This window comes from Heloderma suspectum, chromosome 4, assembly GCF_057233095.1.
Source record: "Heloderma suspectum isolate Gila_16-S chromosome 4, 16-S_ref, whole genome shotgun sequence".
Taxonomy (NCBI): Eukaryota; Metazoa; Chordata; class Lepidosauria; order Squamata; family Helodermatidae; genus Heloderma; species Heloderma suspectum.
The window spans coordinates 204,594,995-204,615,004 of NC_139461.1; the positions used below are offsets into that span (position 1 = coordinate 204,594,995).

General features: G+C 43.4%; 1 protein-coding gene across 5 annotated transcripts in view; it reads left to right on the top strand.

Annotated features, from left to right (window-relative positions):
• The window catches only part of LPAR3 (lysophosphatidic acid receptor 3), a 46,472-nt gene extending 26,818 nt beyond the window's left edge, over positions 1 to 19,654 (top strand). For all 5 annotated transcript variants that reach the window (XM_084852048.1, XM_084852050.1, XM_084852049.1 and 2 more), the window contains exons 2-3: positions 2,049 to 2,805; positions 16,952 to 19,654. In XM_084852048.1, coding sequence (XP_084708174.1) covers positions 2,070 to 2,805; positions 16,952 to 17,283 — 1,068 coding nt within the window. In that variant the 5' untranslated portion in view covers positions 2,049 to 2,069 and the 3' untranslated portion in view covers positions 17,284 to 19,654. The remainder of the gene's footprint in view (positions 1 to 2,048; positions 2,806 to 16,951) is intronic.
• Positions 19,655 to 20,010: the final 356 nt, after the last annotated feature.

A 20,010-nucleotide genomic window follows, 5' to 3' on the forward strand; every position in this document is an offset into this window, starting at 1 on the left:
CTGCTTTGTTTATATGGATGAACATAGCTGCCTGAGTTTTTGGACTTTCCTTGGGGGCATGGCTATGGAGACTGACATGATGAGTGCCTGCACTTTAGAATTTACCACTACACCACTGGGCTGCAGATCCAACCATCACATGCCTTGCAGAGTCTAATTTGAATTTCTGCAAAGCCTTCCTTCCCGGACTTAATCTTAGTCTGAACAAGCAGACATTCTGACTTCACCATCAAGTCAGGTTTTTTCTCTTTCCTCTGTTTCCTCCACCAGCTTTTTGCGATATCATGCCTTATGAAGATACCTGGAGATCTTGAAAGCTTGCACATTTTTTGTGATCTTTTAGTTGACCTAATACAGGTGTTATTCAAATATGGATGTTGGATTTTTATTTTTTTTTACAGTCAGCGTGGTTATATTTTCCCTCTCAAGTAAGTCTCTCTGGCACGCATCTACCCAGATTGATCAGCCTAACAGTGTGACCATAGCAAATCTGTCTTGCGATCTGCTATCAAGGCATTTAAACTCCTCTTTTAAAAACAGCTATCACAAGGTTATCACTATGCCATTTTCATTTGCTTATGGTCAAACAAAGTGTCCTATGGCACCTCAAAGACTAGCACATTTATTTTGGCATAAGCTTCATGGACACCGTCCAGTTCATCAGATGCATGTAGTGTTATTCTCAGTTGGCAGGTCTATATACATGTCATTGGGGTGGGAGTGGGGATTGTAAACAGTGAGGTCAGAGGGAATTGAAACACAGAAAGTACAGACAGTTGTGAGCTGATTAACACACCTAGTGTGATAAAAAGTTTTTTGTTCTTATTCAAGCCACAGGAGCTGTTTTATCTTTGGATGAATTGTAATTCTGCAGTTTCACATTGAAATCAGTCTTTGAAGTTACTTTGTTCAATAACGGCCACCTTAAGGTCATTTACAGAGGCCCAGTTTGCATGTCATGGCCAATTCCTGGGTTGTTTGTGGCAACCGAACCTGGAGCTCTGGGTTGTTTATAGTTAAACAACTCAAAGTTAACCCAACAATTGCCCATGGTTAGTTGGGTTAACTCTGGATTGTTTAATCCATAAACAACCAAGCATTTCCAGATTCAGACATCACGAAACAGCCCAGGAACAGGGCTTTGTTAACTGAAAATAGAAGTGACAAATTCCTGGGTTCAACAACCCAGGAACTGGCAGGGACATGCGAACTGGGTCAGAGTATCCTGCAGGTTGAAGTGTTGCCCACTAGTTTTTGAACATTGCCATTTCTGATATCAGATTTGTGTCTGTTTGTTCTTTTGCACAGAGGCTGGCCTGTTTGTCCAGTGAACTGAAGAATGCAGTAGGGCATTGGTGACAAGTGATGGCATATATCACATTGGAAACTGCACAGGTGTATGAATCCCTGATGTTGTGGTGGCGTCATTAGGCCCTGTAATAGCATTGCCAGAGTGGATATGGGGACAGAACTGGCATACGGGTCTGCTACTGGGTCTGGTTTCTGTGTTTGCATCTCTGTTATTTGGCCTGCTTACTTCAGAGTAGACATGTATATGATTGAACTGTTAATTTAGGAAATTGTTTGTGCTTAAGGGTCCGTTGATGAGGCATGCTGGCCACATGATTAAATGAATAAGCCATAAATCAGGACATTTATTTATATCCCACTCTTCTACATTAATGTGTACTCTAAGTGGCTTACAAGTCTTGTTTACAAAGAAATTAAACAACGGGGCATCTTATTCATTTTGATGGGATCTGGTGTTTGACACATGGCTTGCCTATGTCCTGTAGGAGATTTAAATGGGGTACTGTAACATATGGACTCCATAATTCTGCACTTAAAACACCCAAGTTCTATAACTGGAGGAAACTGTATGTGCATAAATGAGCTTAGGTTGCATGCTTCACATAACATGCATAGTTGCATAATTTGACTTGTGACAATGTGTAATGTGGAATTATTTGATTGGGAAAACTTCCTATTCACAACAATTGCAAAAAAATAGCTGTTCTAACCACTATTTTTCATCTTTCCCCTCCTAGGATGCAACTCCTTAATCCACGATGAACGAATGCCACTACGATAAACGCATGGACTTCTTTTATAACAGGAGTAATACAGACACGGCAGATGAGTGGTCAGGGACAACGCTCGTCATTGTTTTATGCTTTGGGACCTTCTTTTGCTTCTTTATTTTCCTTTCAAATTCGCTGGTTATCGCTGCTGTGGTCAAAAACAAAAAGTTTCACTACCCCTTCTATTACTTGCTAGCCAATCTAGCTGCTGCAGACTTCTTTGCAGGCATCGCTTATGTATTCTTGATGTTCAACACTGGCCCAGTGTCAAAAACATTAACTGTTAATCGATGGTTTTTGCGCCAGGGGCTCCTGGACACAAGCCTCACGGCTTCTCTGGCCAACTTATTAGTCATTGCTGTTGAGAGACACCTGTCTGTTGTGCGGATGAGGGTCCACAGTAACCTCACAAAGAAGAGGGTCACCTTTTTCATTTTGTTGATCTGGGCCATAGCTATTTTCATGGGTGCGGTGCCCACATTGGGCTGGAACTGTCTCTGTGACATTTCAACTTGCTCTTCGCTGGCTCCCATCTATAGTAGGAGCTACTTGATATTCTGGACAGTCTCCAACCTGGGGGTTTTCTTCATCATGGTGGTGGTGTACATAAGAATCTACATGTATGTCCAGAGGAAAACCAATGTTTTATCTCCGCACACTAGTGGATCCATCAGTCGCAGGAGGACTCCGATGAAGCTTATGAAGACAGTCATGGCAGTGTTAGGTAAGAGGACATGGACATATCATCATCAGGGCTGGCGTCAAGCGGTAGGCATGGTTGGGCACCTACCGCAGGCCCATAGCCCAGCAGGGGCCCACTGACAAGACCCTCCTGGGGTTGTTCCTCCTCTGCACCATTATCACTTGCTTGTTCACCTGCCTTTCACTCTTGCCCAGACAGAAGTGGTGAGAAGGAGGAGCAATAGATTCCACTGCCTGCATGCTCATCGTCTGTCTGTCTGTCTAGCAAGCAAGTGATAGCAATAAGGAGAAAGCAGATGAGGAGCAGTAGCAGCTGGTGAACATGGTGGTAAGGAAGCAGAACCCACTGAGGGATGGGGTTCATGGAGGGTGTCTTGCCCAGAAGAGAGCTTGTTCATTTTGTCTGTGAGGAAGCTGGTAGAAATTTCCATAGGCTAGCAACTTTTGTGCGCTGCAGAGCTGGTTAAATATTGGGATGGGCTCAGTGCTTGGATTACAGGGGGCCCAGGAGGGGATCAATCCCCTTACCTGCTGTGATGCTTCCTTTAAGCTGCTGTTTTTAGGAGACCATTGCATGGACATGCTTTAACTAAAATGGGGGCAGGGTGAGATGGTGGGGCTTGAGGTTTTTATTTAGTGCTCTGTCCCTTTCCTGACATAAGTGGAGCACTGATGACAATCAGAAGGAGATCCTCCCTGTTCCACACAATGAGAAAACCATAACTCAATCAAGATGCTCTCTGGTGATTATTGGCCTGAGGATAGATCTCCAGTTTCAAGGTATATAAAGCTGACTCCCTCCATTTCCTCTTACTGTGCAATCCTATACCTGTCTCCTCAGGAGTAAGCCCCACTGAATTCAGTGGCACTTACTTCCAGGTAAGTGTGTATAGGCTTGTGGCCTTGATGCTCATATTGCTGTGCCCTAGTGCTCAGTTACTTACAACCTGCCGGGATGCCCTTGAGGTACCTGCAGGTGAGTTCTGACCTATGATTGAGGGACCCCTTATACAGGATGCCTTTATGAGGGTCACTCCTTCCCCCAAATTCAATGTCCGATTTGCATTCCCACCTGACTGGGGATCTACAATGATACAGTGCAATCTTTAATTTTGTATAGGCACAAGCTGGTCTTGAACACAAGCTATTGAGTAGGTGCGCAGAAATGCTAAACAAGATGAAGTGACCCTGAGAATCTTGTAGTCAACCTATTGCCCATCAGACACTGAATAGCTTCTTTCATAACTATGATACAGTAGCATTGTATTTCTTTGTGCTGCCTTCTTAACAGGAGATAACAGAAGAAGGCATTGCTCTGTCATGGGGGAGACCAGTCCTGTCCATATTATAACGTTTTGAGATATCAGTACCATGGAGGATACCTATTTTCCAACAATCACTTTGCAAACGTAGCATGCTTATCTCTCTAATGCTATGCCCAAGGACACCGTTTCTTCTGTCTGGCAGCTAACTTGTTCTGACAGCAGGCCTTGTCTTTTGGCAATAGTAACTCAAAGAGAGGGGGAAATTCAACTATTAGATCTTAATAAATATTCCTTGGCTGGCACCATGAATTAAAAGTTGAACTAGGCACCTGGGATGTAGTTCTTCCATTGTGAGACGACATTCATTGTTTCACTGACTCAAACCTGTTGCAACATTAACCTGCCTGCAGCTGACTTTATTTTGCAGATGCAAAACTATAGCTCAGGGGTAGAAGGTTCTGGGTTCAAGATATTGGGTAGCATGGCTGTGGGCTTGAGACCAATGCTGGCCTAGGTGGACCAGTGTTCTAACATGGTAGATGGCATTTCCATATATTTATTCATAGCTCCTACCATTGTTGAGAGGCAACATGAACTAAAGCAAAAACATTGTGTGTGCTCTGGGAGGTTCACTTCCTTCCAAACCTCCCCCCTTTTCTTCTCTAGCTGTACATTTCCTCTCCTTATTTTTCTTGCCTGTTGGGTACACTGGGAGACATGCCGTCAGATGCCAGGACCAGCACAGTCCCAGCAAAATGTTGCTACCTTAAGGGTGCAATCCATGCTGGCTGGGGAATGCTGAGAATTGTAGGCCTTTCCTCTGTCTAAACATGCATAGGATTGTACCCTAAGTTAATCAAACATAAGGCATCCATGGCATCAAGACATGATTTAAGCGGTGGTTCACTAATGCTTCTTAGGCCCAGAACTCTTCAACAGTTGGTTGGAATGCTGAAGTAGATAAAGAATACCTTCCTTTCCCCTCATGAGCTTTGTGAAAGCCAAAACAAATGGCCACACTTCTGGCATTAAAAAGAGGGGGGATTTCAGTTAGAGGGTCTGACTTCTACACTAGTTTTCGGGAAATCTGGTAAGTGGGAGTTTCAGTTAGGAGATATGAAACTAGTACTTATAGTACATGAGTGAAATGGTCAGGTACAAACAGAGGAAGGGTCTCTGTATATTGCAGGAGGTCTATGGTGTGTGTGCATACATGTCTATTGATGTCTTGCCCCCTGCCACCCCTGAGCTTCTGATTGTTGGAACACAGCCTGCCTGTTGTGGTGGGCAGATCTTAAACCCCTTGAATGCAGTCTTTACTTTTTTTCACACATGGGGGAATAGCTAGGTGGACCAATGTCGTAACGTGGTATAAAGCAACTTCATACATTCATAATTGCTTCTGTTGTTGGGAGGCAACATGATCGGTTAGCTCCTATGCACTTATATGGGAGAGAGCAAAGATCATTTGGGGATCAGGATTAATCTTGCTGCTGGTGACCCTGGTTTCTGGCATTCGGGTCAGCTTTTGGTATTTCTCAGCTGTGACGTGGATTGCATTACATAAGAATATAAGAAGAGCCATGCAAGGGCCCATCTAGTCCAGCATTCTGTTCACACAGTGGCCAATCAGCTGCCTGTGGAAAACTCCCAGATAGGACAGTAGCGCCCTCCTGCTCATGTCCCCAGCAATAGCGCCTTCCTGCTCATGTCCCCAGCCCCACCCTCCTGCTCTCTGGAAGACTTCCACATAACCTGAATGTGTGCAGTCATCTACACCGTTAAGAACCTAAGAAGCCATACTGGGTTAGACCAAAGTCCATCTATTCCAGCGTTCTGTTCATACAGTGGCCAACCTGCTGCCTATGGGAAACCCACAAGCAGGACACAAGTGCAACAACACTCTCCCACCCATGTTCTCTAACAACTGGTGTACATAGGCATACTGCCTTTGATCTTGGAGGTAGCATATAGCCATCAGGACCAGTAGCCATTGATAGCCTTGTTTTCCAGGAATTTGTCCAATCCCCTTTTAAAGCCACCCAAATTGGTGCCCATCACTACATCCTGTGTTTGCGAATTCAATAGCTTAATTCTGCGCTGTGTGAAGAAGTCCTTTTAACTGTCCTGAATCTCCTACCAATCAGCTTCGAGGGATGACCCCGGGTTCTACTATTATGAGAGAGGGAGAAGCTCCTCTCTGCACAGCCCCAGGCCTTAAAGTTCCATTTCATGTTGTGACACTGAAGTGTGGCAGGACCTTAGGAACTGATTTTTAAAAAATATATAGAAGATTATACCCTAAGATCCTGACCACAAGCACGTGGACTCTAAATAGGGTTGCCACCCCACCCTTCTTGGCGAAGCTATTGCATTTTTAACAGCTATGTGATAGGCAGAAATTCAAGAAGTGTATACTTTCCCCTGTAATGGATATATGGTGATATGGAGAACCTTAGCTTTTGAATTTCTGCAGTCATTAGATGGACAGGAGTCTTGCTGGGGGAAGGGGGTTTCAACCCCAGTTCTGACAACTTGGCTTCAGCTAGGGGCAGTTGGTTTTTATTGCTTAGTTTTTAAAATACCTGAGCAGAAAAGCAAGTAAAATGAGTATCCGATAAGCACAGCCTTGCTCAAATAAGCTGTGCTAACAAGAATTACCAACATCTCTGGATAAACGCCCTAATGCACATGTTTGCGCGGTTTCTTTCAAGTATGTTTCACTGCCTTTGGGTGGGAAAAGAAGGGCCTGCTGGTGTGAACAGCTTGTGAAATAATGCATTGCCAAGACTTCCTCCAGCTCATACTGAAATGGATGGCAACATTTTCAGTAATTTTCACAGAGCCAGATAAGGGCTTAATTTGCAACAATTTATAACCTATTAATTTGTCCAGGAGAGTAGCAGCATTTTCTCTCAGGTCAGACGTCATCCCATATGCTTTTCAGATGTTTCTAATTCCTTCTATTATGTTTGGAGATTACAATCTAGTTGAGTTTCTTAAATGACTGTTCCCACCCTCAAGATCTACGTATTTTAGTGGCTGAGAAATCACAATGCCTCCCATTTATCCTAAGTGCTCCAGTGTTTTCCTTTTATTCTAAACAACTTGTTTTCCAGTTGTCAGTCACTGAATCATGGTGGCTTGCTGGTGAAGATGTTTCTGCTTGCCTTGTGCAAAAGTTCGACCCAACTTTCCTTCTCAGAGCCAAACTACACATTACATGAATTGCATAGCTGAAGGTTAGCTTTTTATTTACTCTAGGGAAAGCACGTCGTCGTCGTCGTTAAGTCGTGTCCGACTCTTCATGACCCCATGGACCATAGCTTGCCAGGCCTTCCTGTCCTCCACTCTCTCCCGGAGTGTGCTCAAGTTCATATTCATTGCATCCGTGATGCTATCTAGCCATCTCATTCTCTGCCGTCCCCTTCTCCTTTTGCCTTCAATCTTTCCCAGTGTCAGGGTCTTTTCCAGTGACTTTTCTCTTCACATTAGGTGGCCAAAATATTTGAGCTTCCGCTTCAGTATCTGTCCTTCCAATGAGCAGTCAGGGTTGATTTCCTTTAGGATGGACTGATTTGACCTCCTTGCAGTCCAGGGGACTCTTCCCCAGCACCACAGTTGGAAAACATCAATTCTTCGGCGCTCAGCCTTCCTTATAGTCCAGCTCTTACAGCCATACATTACTACTGGGAAAACCATAGCTTTGATTATACGAACCCTTTTTCAGCAAGGTGATATCTCTGCTTCTTACTATGCTGTCTAGGTTTGCCATCGCTTTCCTCTCAAGGAGCAAGCGTCTTTTAATTTCATGGCTACAGTCACCATCTGCGGTGATCTTGGAGCCCAAGAAAGTAAAATCTGTCACTGCTTCCATTTCTTCCCCTTCTATATGCCAGGAAATGATGGGGCCAGATGCCATGATCTTCGTTTTTTTAATGTTGAGTTTCAAACCAGCTTTTGCACTCTCCACTTTCACCCTCAACAAGAGGCTCTTGAGATCCTCTTCGCTTTCTGCCATTAGGGTGGTATCGTCTGCATATCGGAGGTTGTTGATAATTCTCCCGGCAATCTTAATTCCGACCTGTGATTCATCCAACCCGGCATTTCTCATGATGTACTCTGCATATAAGTTAAATAAGCAGGGTGACAATATGCAGCCTTGTCGTACTCCTTTCCCAATTTTGAACCAATTGGTTGTTCCATGTCTGGTTCTTACTGTTGCTTCTTGACCCTCGTACAGGTTTCTCAGGAGACGGGTAAGGTGGTCTGGTACTCCCATCACTTTCAGAATTTGCCACAGTTTGTTGTGATCCACACAATCAAAGGCTTTAGCCTTGTTGTACTCCTTTCCCAGGCCCCAATTTGGAGTGGGCCCACTGCACACCAGGAGTGGAGGATTAAGCCTATCCCTGCCATTTTTTCCCTGAATCTCACCCCCACAGGAGGTTTTTAAAAAAGAGGAACAAAAACTCAATTGATGCCAATGGAGACTTTTTTTCTTTTTTTAATCCCGCCACCACCACTGTGGGTGATGGTGATAGGAATTTCAGAATTGGGGCCACACATGCTTACACTAGAGTAAATAAAAAGCAAACCCTCAGTCACATGCTATGCAATTAATGTAAAGTGTAGTGTGGTTCTCACTTTCCCAAGAAAGACAGCAGAAATGGTTCTGCTGCATTTTTGCCAGTCTGCCCACTTCTTTATGGTCCACTAGAAGACCAAAAACTAGAAGTGTGTATGTTTACTATGGTTTTATGTTTTTAATTTCAAATTTTTACATCAATAGAAATCCTCCACTCCAGTTTCCCCAAAGTACACAGCATGGATTTCAGCCAAGAAAAATAATTGCGCTTTGGGCAAAAATCACAAATTCAAGCTGGCTCTTGGCTTCCTTTTGTGTGTGTGTGTGTGTGTGTGTGTGTGTATCTTGTGAGAAGTAGTCGGGGTACTTCAGAGTACCAGATACTTCTGCCAGATTTAGCAGCAGGCAACTAAGGTCAACAGCTAGAGCACTAAGCCTAGAGGTCATCAGCCTGCTGCCAGTGCCTTCCTCGAAGTTAATCTACTCAGCTATCCACTGAACAGCTGAAACAAATATTACAGACAGCTCATCTTCATTTTCATGTCATTTAATATTTGTACCCTGTTTTCCCTCCAAAGAGAAGCCTAAGGGCTTGTCTAGATGAGGCTTTTATTGTGCGCGCACCATTTCTCATTCATGGTAGTTTGTGGGTGCTTTAGATGATGTCATCCTCCATGGCCTCTCCCGTGCTTTCCAAGCATTTTCATAAAGTTTTTTTTGACTGGGGAAGACCTGGCATTTTGGGAAATGGTGGAATAAAACACTAGCATAGTTGCACAATTCCACTATACCACAGTGCTACCCAGAGGTTATGTAGTAGAACATACAGAAAAGGAAAGCCACCCACCAAAAAACCATGTGTAGATATCTGATCTTAATCCCTCAAATCCAGAAGCGGAAGCAGTTGTAAAGTGGCATGCCAAAAGCTTCATCTAGAAGAGCCCTAAATTCAAGCTAACAATATCTATAAAACAACCAATAAAAAAGTATCACGACTGCAATCAATATAGACACACTATATATCTAAACAAAAAGTAAACCTGTTCAATACTATACCAAATTCATAAAGACAAATCACCTGGGGTTGGATCCAGGATCTGCTTTCTGTGAGAGGAAGAGCTCCGCTTATGGAATGTCCCTCTGCCTGATTTTTGGGGAGACCCTTCCTGCGCACACCCAGCTCACCCCATTCAGCAGGGACTTCTAACTCTCTGTGTAGTATTTGCAGTGGTCTGGAAGGGCTGCTGGGGGAAGGAGGGGGTGGGGAAATCCACTTCTGGCAGTGCAGCTGATTCAGAGTTAATCTGGATCCAACTTCTAATTAGTTAAACATTTTAATGACATAATTATCAATGCTTAACTAACAAACTATGACACCCAACTAACTAATCCAATAATATACCATAATAGTGGTGTCAACAAACTCACAGTACAATTCTGTTCATGTCTACTGATAAGGAAGGCCCATTCAGTTCAGAGGGGCTGACTCCAAGGAAACTGAGTATAGGATGGCAGCCTTAGAAGAGCAACAGAACAATATATTGAAATCATCTAAAGGGGTTCTCCCAGCGCAGTAGCAAAGGCGAAATGGGGGGGGGGGGCTAGATGTTAAAGTCCAAATTACCTCTTCCTGTTCTCAGCTGCTGCTCAAAATGCCTCTGCTGTGCTGGTGGAGCCTGCATCATTTCTTGTAAACTTCACTTGTAAAGTTGGCATCGCTGACCTGCATGGACCACATTGCATTAACTCTCTATCTCTCAAATATACATCATTGCCCATTCAAGAAAGTGTGTGTGTGTGTGTGTGTGTGTGAGAGAGAGAGAGTTAGAGAGAGAGAGAGAGAGAGATTTGTGATCAGATCCAAGCATGCAAATGTATCATTTTGTATGACAGGGATAAATGATGCAAGCAAATCATGCATTAAAGTTGTGAAATGAGCTACAAATGCAATAACAATCCAAAGTATTAAAGAGCTGAACAACTGGATTGCAGGGGTGCTGAAGACACTTTTTGCCTGGAGCACCATTTCCTCTTTGCAGGATAACTTAATTTTCTGGTGTGCATGCATATTTAGTTTTGGGAAGGCTTCTGCCCTGGAAGGCAGCCTAGGAATATTTTAATTTATTAATTAATAATATAATTTAATGCCAGCAAGGTGATGCTCAAAATCCTACAAGCTAGGCTTCAGCAGTATGCGAACCGAGAACTACCGGAAGTACAAGCTGGGTTTAGAAGAGGCAGAGGAACTAGAGATCAAATCGCCAACATTCGCTGCATCATGGAGAAAGCAAGAGAATTCCAGAAAAATGTCTATTTCTGCTTCATTGACTACGCTAAAGCCTTTGATTGTGTGGATCACAACAAACTGTGGCAAATTCTGAAAGTGATGGGAGTACCAGACCACCTTACCCGTCTCCTGAGAAACCTGTACGAGGGTCAAGAAGCAACAGTAAGAACCAGACATGGAACAACCGATTGGTTCAAAATTGGGAAAGGAGTACGACAAGGCTGCATATTGTCACCCTGCTTATTTAACTTATATGCAGAGTACATCATGAGAAATGCCGGGTTGGATGAATCAGAGGTCGGAATTAAGATTGCCGGGAGAATTATCAACAACCTCCGATATGCAGACGATACCACCCTAATGGCAGAAAGCGAAGAGGATCTCGAGCCTCTTGTTGAGGGTGAAAGAGGAGAGTGCAAAAGCTGGTTTGAAACTCAACATTAAAAAAACGAAGATCATGTCATCTGGCCCTATCACTTCCTGGCATATAGAAGGGGAAGAAATGGAAGCAGTGACAGATTTTACTTTCTTGGGCTCCAAGATCACCGCAGACGGTGACTGTAGCCATGAAATTAAAAGACGCTTGCTCCTTGGGAGGAAAGCTATGGCCAACCTAGACAGCATAGTAAGAAGCAGAGACATCACCTTGCCGACAAAGGTCCGTCTAATCAAAGCTATGGTTTTCCCAGTAGTAATGTATGGCTGTGAGAGCTGGACTATAAGGAAGGCTGAGCGCCGAAGAATTGATGCTTTCGAACTGTGGTGCTGGAGAAGACTCTTACGAGTCCCCTGGACTGCAAGGAGGTCAAATCAGTCCATCCTAAAGGAAATCAACCCTGAGTGCTCATTGGAAGGACAGATACTGAAGCTGAAGCTGAAATATTTTGGCCACCTAATGCGAAGAGAAAACTCCCTGGAAAAGACCCTGATGCTGGGAAAGACTGAAGGCAAAAGGAGAAGGGGACGGCAGAGGATGAGATGGCTAGATAGCATCACGGATGCAATGAATATGAACTTGAGCACGCTCCGGGAGAGAGCGCAGGACAGGAAGGCCTGGCGTGCTATGGTCCATGGGGTCACGAAGAGTCGGACACGACTGAACGACTGAACAACAACAAATATAATTTAGAATGTTAATATTTGTTAACTTTTCTAGAAGTATGAAGTTGAAGATTTGGTTAAAGCAATGAGGCACTAAAGGGGAGCTAGTAAGTATAAGAACAAGAGCTACGGTTGCAGTGTGGCGTGTACATGGTAAAGTCATGCTGTGCTAGATGCGTGCAAAGACTGGCCAAAATAACATTCCTCTAGTAAACAAATAAAAATCTATTCTACACAAAAGGAGTAAGCATTTGTAGTTTAGGGGGTGGGGGAAAGATGACTAAGGGGAGGGGAACATAAGTGATTTATAAATAGAATATTTTCACCCCTGCTTATACAGTTGTAGAACTTGAGGTCACGTAATTGAATGACAGTAAGCTAATGCCTGAAAAAATGAACAAAGAGTCCTGTAACACTTTAAAGGCCAACACGGTTATTATGGGATGAGCTTTTATGGCCTACAGTCTACTTCATCCGATGCATGAAGTGTTGTCCTCCTAAATTGGTAGGTATAGAGTTGGTAGCCAATCATAGTGACATGGCTAAAATCAACTATCTTGCCATCTAGCACGGTTAAGCCTGTTATGTTTAATATGGCCAAATTTGCTGTGAAAGCCTCCCAGCACAGGCACGCCTGTGAGATGAATTTTTTGGTTTAAGGACTTTGCTTCTTGTGTATGATATATGTATTGTAAATGTTTGATTCGTTTGGCTATGCATTTCCTTTTTGGCTATAACTTCTAATGGGTTGCCTAATAAATTTGATTTGGATTCGGATTTATATAGATGCGCGCGCGTGCACACACACGCGCGCACACTGTTAGGTTGGGGAGACTGTGAGCAATTAAATATATTTGCTAGTCTTTAAGGTGCTGCAAGAGTCTTTGGTGGGTTTTTTGCTGCAACAGACTAACGTGGCTGCTAGAAATTGAGAAAATGAAGTACTTCTTCACATGGTGCATCGGTGGCTCATGAAATTTGCTACGATGTGATGTGGCAATGGCCCCCTAGCTTAGGTGGCTTTAAGAAGAAATTATTGATAGACAAGTGGGACCTGTACTAAAATGTTGCTGCATGGAGTGCTCCTGTTCAGGGCGCCAGCCATGCCCTCTCCCAGGATATTCAATTCCACCTCCCAGTTTTCTGTCCTGTCCTCCACTCCCGCTTCCAAATAGATACTTGGGATTCTGAGCATTTTTCATTCATCTGTGTTTTGGATTCCAACCTACTTTTGGAAAAGAGCAAAACTGTGGATTTTTTTGTACTTCTGCAAATATTGGGGTTTCCCTGAGCCTGTTGATACCTCCATCCTGTGCATGGGCGGTGTTGTTTTGCTTGCTTTAGAACTGGCACTCACCCCCGAACATCGCTAATCGAGGTAATGATAGACACTTTGGTGAAGGAAAGTTCTACTTAGCCATTGTAACTAAATGAAAACTTAATGTTCAGAGCCAATATACTTCTGAATACAAGATGCTGAGGACTAATAGGGGTGTCTGTGGCCTTCATGCCCTTTCTTGGAATGGCAGCTTCCACAAGTCTCTGGTTGGCTGCTCTTAGAAATCAAATGCAGGACTAGGTGGATCTTTAGTCTGATCCAACAAGACATTTCTTCATGGTCTAGATGCTTCACTGCTTACAGATCCCTGTTGCAGAAGCATGCTGGCTAAAAAAGCAAAACAGCCTTTTAAAATGGAAGGGTATAGCATTCCAGGCAAGTCAGCACATGACTTTTGGTCTGCTAAGCTGAAGTGTGCTTGGCGGTCTGTCCTAACATGCCTATATTTGAGCAGAAATGTTATTTTTAAAAAACAACAATATACAGCTCACTCCATATACATTTGTGCAGCTTCTGTTGACAGTCTGATCATTGTACGAATAATATGACTGGCTGTTTAAAAATGTGCTATTCAGTGTTCTCAAAATGTGCTTATCCAGAATGTAAAATACATGAGTCCAAGTTTCCGGAGAACTCATTGGCGAGGCAGTGCAGAAAGACCAAAAAAAACAAAAAGTGGATCTTTCAGAGAGATGGGATTTCATGTGCTGGTGGAATTGAGGTAGACTACAGTGAAATCTCTATGTGCCAGTGGTAGAGCCTATGCTTTACATGCAGAAGGTTCCAGGTTCAATCCCTGGATTTTCCAGTTGAAAGGATCAGGTTGCGGGCAATGGGAAAGACCCCTTTCTGTCTGAGACTCTGGAGATGTGCTGTAAGTCAGAGTAGACAGTACAGGGCAAGATGGACAAATAGGCTGACCTCATATAAGGCAGCTTTTTGTTTTCCTGAATACCTGGGGGAAGTTCCATTGTAAATATATCAACCAGATCCGTGAGTACAGCTAACGTTGTCTTTGTGATGTGGCAGTAGCAGTGACTCAACTGCCTCTTCAACCTAGAGTTCTTCCCCCACACCATTCAAGCTGTTTTTCTTTATCTAATCATCTCAAGTCTTGTCAGGATGAGCCTTTGGTTCCTGGCTTTCCTCCGAGCCTTAAATTCATTCAGTATCTGAGGGAGCAACCAGACAAATGGTTCTGGTCTGACAAAAATGAGATATAATGTTGCTGGGGATTCTTGGCACATGACGAGTGCTGCAGGCCAAATGTGCTTCCGCTCGTTCTCTTAACCCAGGGCCACAGATGGGTGTCATCAGCACTTATTGGACCATGCTTGTGCCACCACTGGTGCCCTTACATATGCTACAAGCCTCCACCTCTCCCACTGTGGCAATTAAAAAAAGAATGTATGTATTTACTTCTACCATTTGGTGTAACACAAAGCACACTCACATTTGTGTAGTTGCAAAACCTAGTGGTCTTCTGCAGCCCACTGTAGTGGCTGCAATTTCAGGATTCTTTCTTTTTGTTTTCTTCATTCTTTTCTTGTTCTTAGCAGGTTGTGTGTTCCTTGCATGCCAGGGCTGAAACTCTGAGTCAGCAATGACACAACAACTATGAATGTGCCCTTTAGTCAAGGCTATCCCTCCTGAAGCTCAGTCTCCAGCCTAGACTACATCTAGACTGTATATATGCAGTTGTCCCTAATAGGAACATCTCTCAAAGTCTAAAATGGGATGTGCTTTGACTTTTTACCCAGATAAACTCTAAAAGTTGAGATACTTATGATGTTGGATTATTTGGTGCCACCACATACAAAATCCTGTGCTCGTGCAGTGGGGAATGTAAGCCTATGGGATATGAATGTAGCCTTGATCACATGGTCGATCTTTATTCTTCCCATTTTGCAGATAGGGAACTGAAGGGCTTCTTCAAAGCTGCACAGCAAGGTGACCACCAAAGTGGGATTTGAACTCTGGTCCCTGGCCCACAATTCAGTTTAGACTATTTTTTACTGTACTGTATTGACCTGGTTTCCATAATAGAAAATGAAAGTGTAGGAAGATGTTGAATAATTTGTTTTTAAACCTGGTCTGGTCAAGGTGATACCCAGACAGGCCACCAGAAGAGTGTGTCCTTGCTGCCACAGGCATACTTGCTGAAATACTTATTTATTTGCAGACTTTAGGGGAGAGGGAAAAAAGCCTTCCCAAAATGTTAGCTTTGACTTGAAAAAAATAAAACCAATGAGCAGCATTTCCTCTGTGTGTCTTCTACAGCCTGCCTTTTTTATGCAGGGCTGTAATTTTTCTATTTTTGTAAACTAGGCAGCAATTGTGGCTTGAGCTAAGCATATTCTGGTTTGTGAAGAGCTTCTCTCTGTGTTGTTTTGCATCAAGAAGGACAGAATGACAAACTGGTAATGTTAGCAGTGCTGTGTATGGGGGAGGGCTACAATTTAGCTGTTTTGAAATTATTTACTTGTATTTGTTATTTTTTACTTGGTGGCTTTAATCTTTTTGATTTGTTAGCCATTCTGGGAACCCTGTGGGGTTGAAAAGTATGGTATAAATTTAAAAAAGCCAAATAAAGGCCATCATGGCTTAGCTTTTCTAACTTTCTCACCTATGATGTGTAGATTCTGACCAATGTAGCCATTCTGCCATGGCTACAGAGAAGTCTAGAATAGAAGTCTAGAACCATTCTGCCATTCTCACAGAGAAGTCTAGAATAGTTCTCGCCATACATTATATGTAACTAGGAAATATGCCTTACTGTTGCTTTTCTCCTGCCTCTGTTTCTTCTTTCCTTTCCTCTTCACTACTTTATTTTCCCTGACAGTCTTTCTCAAACTTCTCTATTTTCAATCTTGCACAATGGAGCCAGTGACAGCTCCCAACAGTCCCTGAGAAAGGGAGGAAGCACACCGGCCCTTGTCCTCAGAGCACCGTGAAGGACCTTGGGGGAAGCTGTCAGAAGCAAACAAGCCAGTTAGCCACCACATCACAGAGCAGGACCCTATATGTCTTGCATTATCCTAATGGTGACTTTTTTGTTTTGTTTGGATTTGTGTTTATTGTAAGCTGCAGTCTAGGTAGACACAGTCAATCAATAAAACATCCCTTGCAGCCATCAGCGTCACCCAGAAGGGGTTAAAAGCAGCTTTGGGAACACTGGCAGAGAGTTTTGAAGGAGGAAGGTCAAAGGAAAGCAGAGCCCTTCCTGGCTATTCTTGGGACTGATGATAGCAAATGTGGGTTGGTGGGTGCAGTATACTCTCCTCTATCTCTCAGGCTCCTTTGCCGTCCCAGCCCCTACAGGGCCATGGCAGAATAGTCACCACTGGGGGGAGGATAATGTGCTGCTTAAATGTGGTCCTTAACGTAAAGGAGGTAAAAAGCGAGGGAAAATTAAAGCCATTTATGGCAGGAGGCCAGCATATCTAGCACCACGAAGTTCCATGGGTGTGCTTTGTGTGAGTGCAGTACTTCTCTCTGACTCTTCTAAGCCTATACATTTCAGGTTGGTTTTTGTAATCTATATCTAGATAATCTTGTTTTTTAATTTTTCTCTTTGCTCTCTAATAGGTGCCTTTGTTGTGTGCTGGACTCCTGGTCTTGTTGTTCTGCTTCTCGATGGCTTGAATTGCACTCGTTGTGAGGTTCAGAATGTGAAAAGGTGGTTTCTTCTCCTGGCCCTGCTGAACTCGGTCATGAATCCCATCATTTACTCTTACAAAGACGACGAGATGTCAAGTACTATGAGGCGCATGATCTGTTGCTCTTTTGAGGAGAGAAGCCAGGAACGTCGGTCTTCCAGGATCCCCTCCACTGTGCTCAGTAGGAGCATGGATTCCTCCAGCCAATACTTAGAAAATGGCATTAGCCAAGGGACCATCAGTGGCAAAGAAAATACATGAGCAATTCCTTTTTTCTCCTTAGATGTGGACTGCAGTGGTGAGGAGGGGGTGACGGCAGCAGCGAGTGGAATGAGTACTGAATCAGCTGAGGTCACTGAACCCTGAAACCACAGAAGATATGGTCTCTGTACTGAAACCCAAATCCCAGGGTTACCTGACATCTTTGTAAATAATTACTGGATGGATGGAAAGAAATGTACTTAATGGGGTGGTCTTATTTTACAGTGTTTCTGTTAAGCCTGGAAATGGCACAAGCAGCATGGTGGAGTCCTCCTTCCTCAGAGACCTAGCTATCACCTGAGGTGGCAAATCTGTGTCTGGACTGTGCCACCACAGACTACTGTGGCAGGGTGGTTCTCATAACTGAATGCTTCTTTATTAAATAAAAAATCCACAAACACAGCTAGGATCTCATGCAGAACAGTTGTAGAGTAGCATTCCCCCTATCATGTTAGTTCTCTATGTGGAGGAAAGTTTTCTTTGTTGTCTTTGTATAGTGGACCATTCAGTCATGTGAGCTACCCCACCCCTGCAGTCTGAAATGGTCCAGCCCAGACATACGTTTCCCACCTCAGTGGGCACCAGGCCAGACTTGCAGCCTGGTCCTTTGCATGTTTACTTGGAAGCATGTCCCATTTTGTTCCGTATGATTTGCTTCTAAATTGTATGCATTGGATTGCAGCCTGAGGCCTCACTGAATACAATAGGACTTGCTTCTGAGTAAACATATATACTGTTGGGCTCTTTGATCTCCAAATTGTGTATGCCCCTCAATTAAACATCTTTATATAATATAAAGATGTGAGGGTCTGTGGAATCAAAATGTGTCCCCTTTATGTTTATCTGTGGGTGTCTTTGAAGTCAGTGTAGTAATTTCTGCATGCCACCTTCCCTTCTGAAGGATGGGGAGAGTTCAATAGATTTCTAAAATAAAGTAAGAGCATGCAATAGGCACACATTGTGCCTTTAACAAGTTATTCTGTGCATATGCAATTTCTGTGGCTTGTTCATAGGCATAGAACTGTTACTTTTCCAGCTTACCTCCTGCCACTTCAACTGAAAGAGTGACTGTGTGTGGATTGATGGTGGTATTTTAAGCCTCTAGTCTTGTTTTACAGACATTATAAGCCCATGCTTGTATTGCTAGTACAAGAACATTGGAAGTTTGGTTATTACACTGAACTTCTTTAAAGGCTGAGCTTTTAAAAATGTGAGTTAAGGAAATGGTGTGGTCAAAACAAGTCCGTTACGACAAAAAACGTAGGCAGGAATATCTGTGCACTTGCAGTTTATGGATCTGATCCTTTCCAGTTAGTGAGGAACCTCTGGAAAGACTTCTGCAAGGGATTGTACATAATTTTATTTCAATTTTTAAAAAATCCTCAATATATATAGATCAATTTTCACAGTGTACTTTTTAAGTGGTTTTTATCACCTGTGGACTATGTGTTAGATCAGGGGTATATTTAGTGTGAAGAGTCCAGTGTTTTAAAATAAATGCTTTCTATTTGAGTTTGGGCACCTCATTGTTTGGGGGACCATCTTCAGAAACTGGAATTCTAGAAGAAATATTGAGGGCCTAACTACATGTGACGATAATTGTGTCACTCGCAATCATAGCATCATTATTTAACTACCTATGTGGGGTGGAGGGTATTGGGACCACAGCACACAGGAAGGGAAGGTTTAGCTCTTCCCTCCCCCAACCACAACAAAAATCCCTCCTGGACACTGCACTTAGACTTTGAAGGGAACAATCCTATGTGGATTGATGGTCGCCTCCAACCCCGAGGGCGACTGCCTATCCAGTGCAGGGCGGGAGGAGTGGTGAGGAGCGGATCTCCACCTTGCTCCCCCCGCCCAACTTTCGCAGTTAGACAGCCAATTTCAGCTGTCTAGCCACGGGACCTCGGAGTGTGGGAAGCGGCGGCCGGATGACGCATAGGATGTGTCATACTGGCATTTCTGACCTCCCTGTCCTGGCCCACCCCTGGGAATCTGCGCTGCCTACGAGGGAGTTGGGGTCGGTTCTCTGGGAGCCGACCTATCCTATGGCCATCTAGCTGCACAATCCTATGACTAGCAGTCATAGGATTGTGCCCAAAACAAAGCTCCTAATGATGCCTATAGTTAAGTAAAGAACAAAAAAAACACACAGTGATGTGATTTAAAGTGACACAATTAGTGTCATTAATAGTTAGACCCTGGGATTTTGGCCCAAAATGTTTTCAGAAAACAGGTTTTGATGCCTCTCTAGGAGAAGGAAAATGCCACTTCTTATTCGCATGTGCTAATTTATTCAGATTCATGGATGTTTTAAATTACGCCTTGCTAAGGATTAGAAAATGACAGTATGTCAAGAGAGAGATGCACTTTTTCTTCTTGTCTGTTCTTCACATGAAAAACAAACAAAACTCCAGGCCAGCTTAGATCTGGTTTCCTGTATGTATAACCAGACCTAAGTCCAGTTCTGAAAATGCTGTATTTTTCTCTTTTACACAGTCATTTGCAGCCAGGTACATGGAATGTTAATGGATGTCTGTGTTCATGGATTTCTGCAATTACAGTTGCCAGATAAGCAGCACTAAGGCAAGTGGCATCAAGAATTAGACCAAAAATTGGTGTTAGACCTCTTGGGGCCAAGTGGTGAAGAATGAATATTAACTGCTTTGAATTACTGGTGGGCATTGTTCATGATACAGCACTGTAATGTGATTCTGTTTTTGC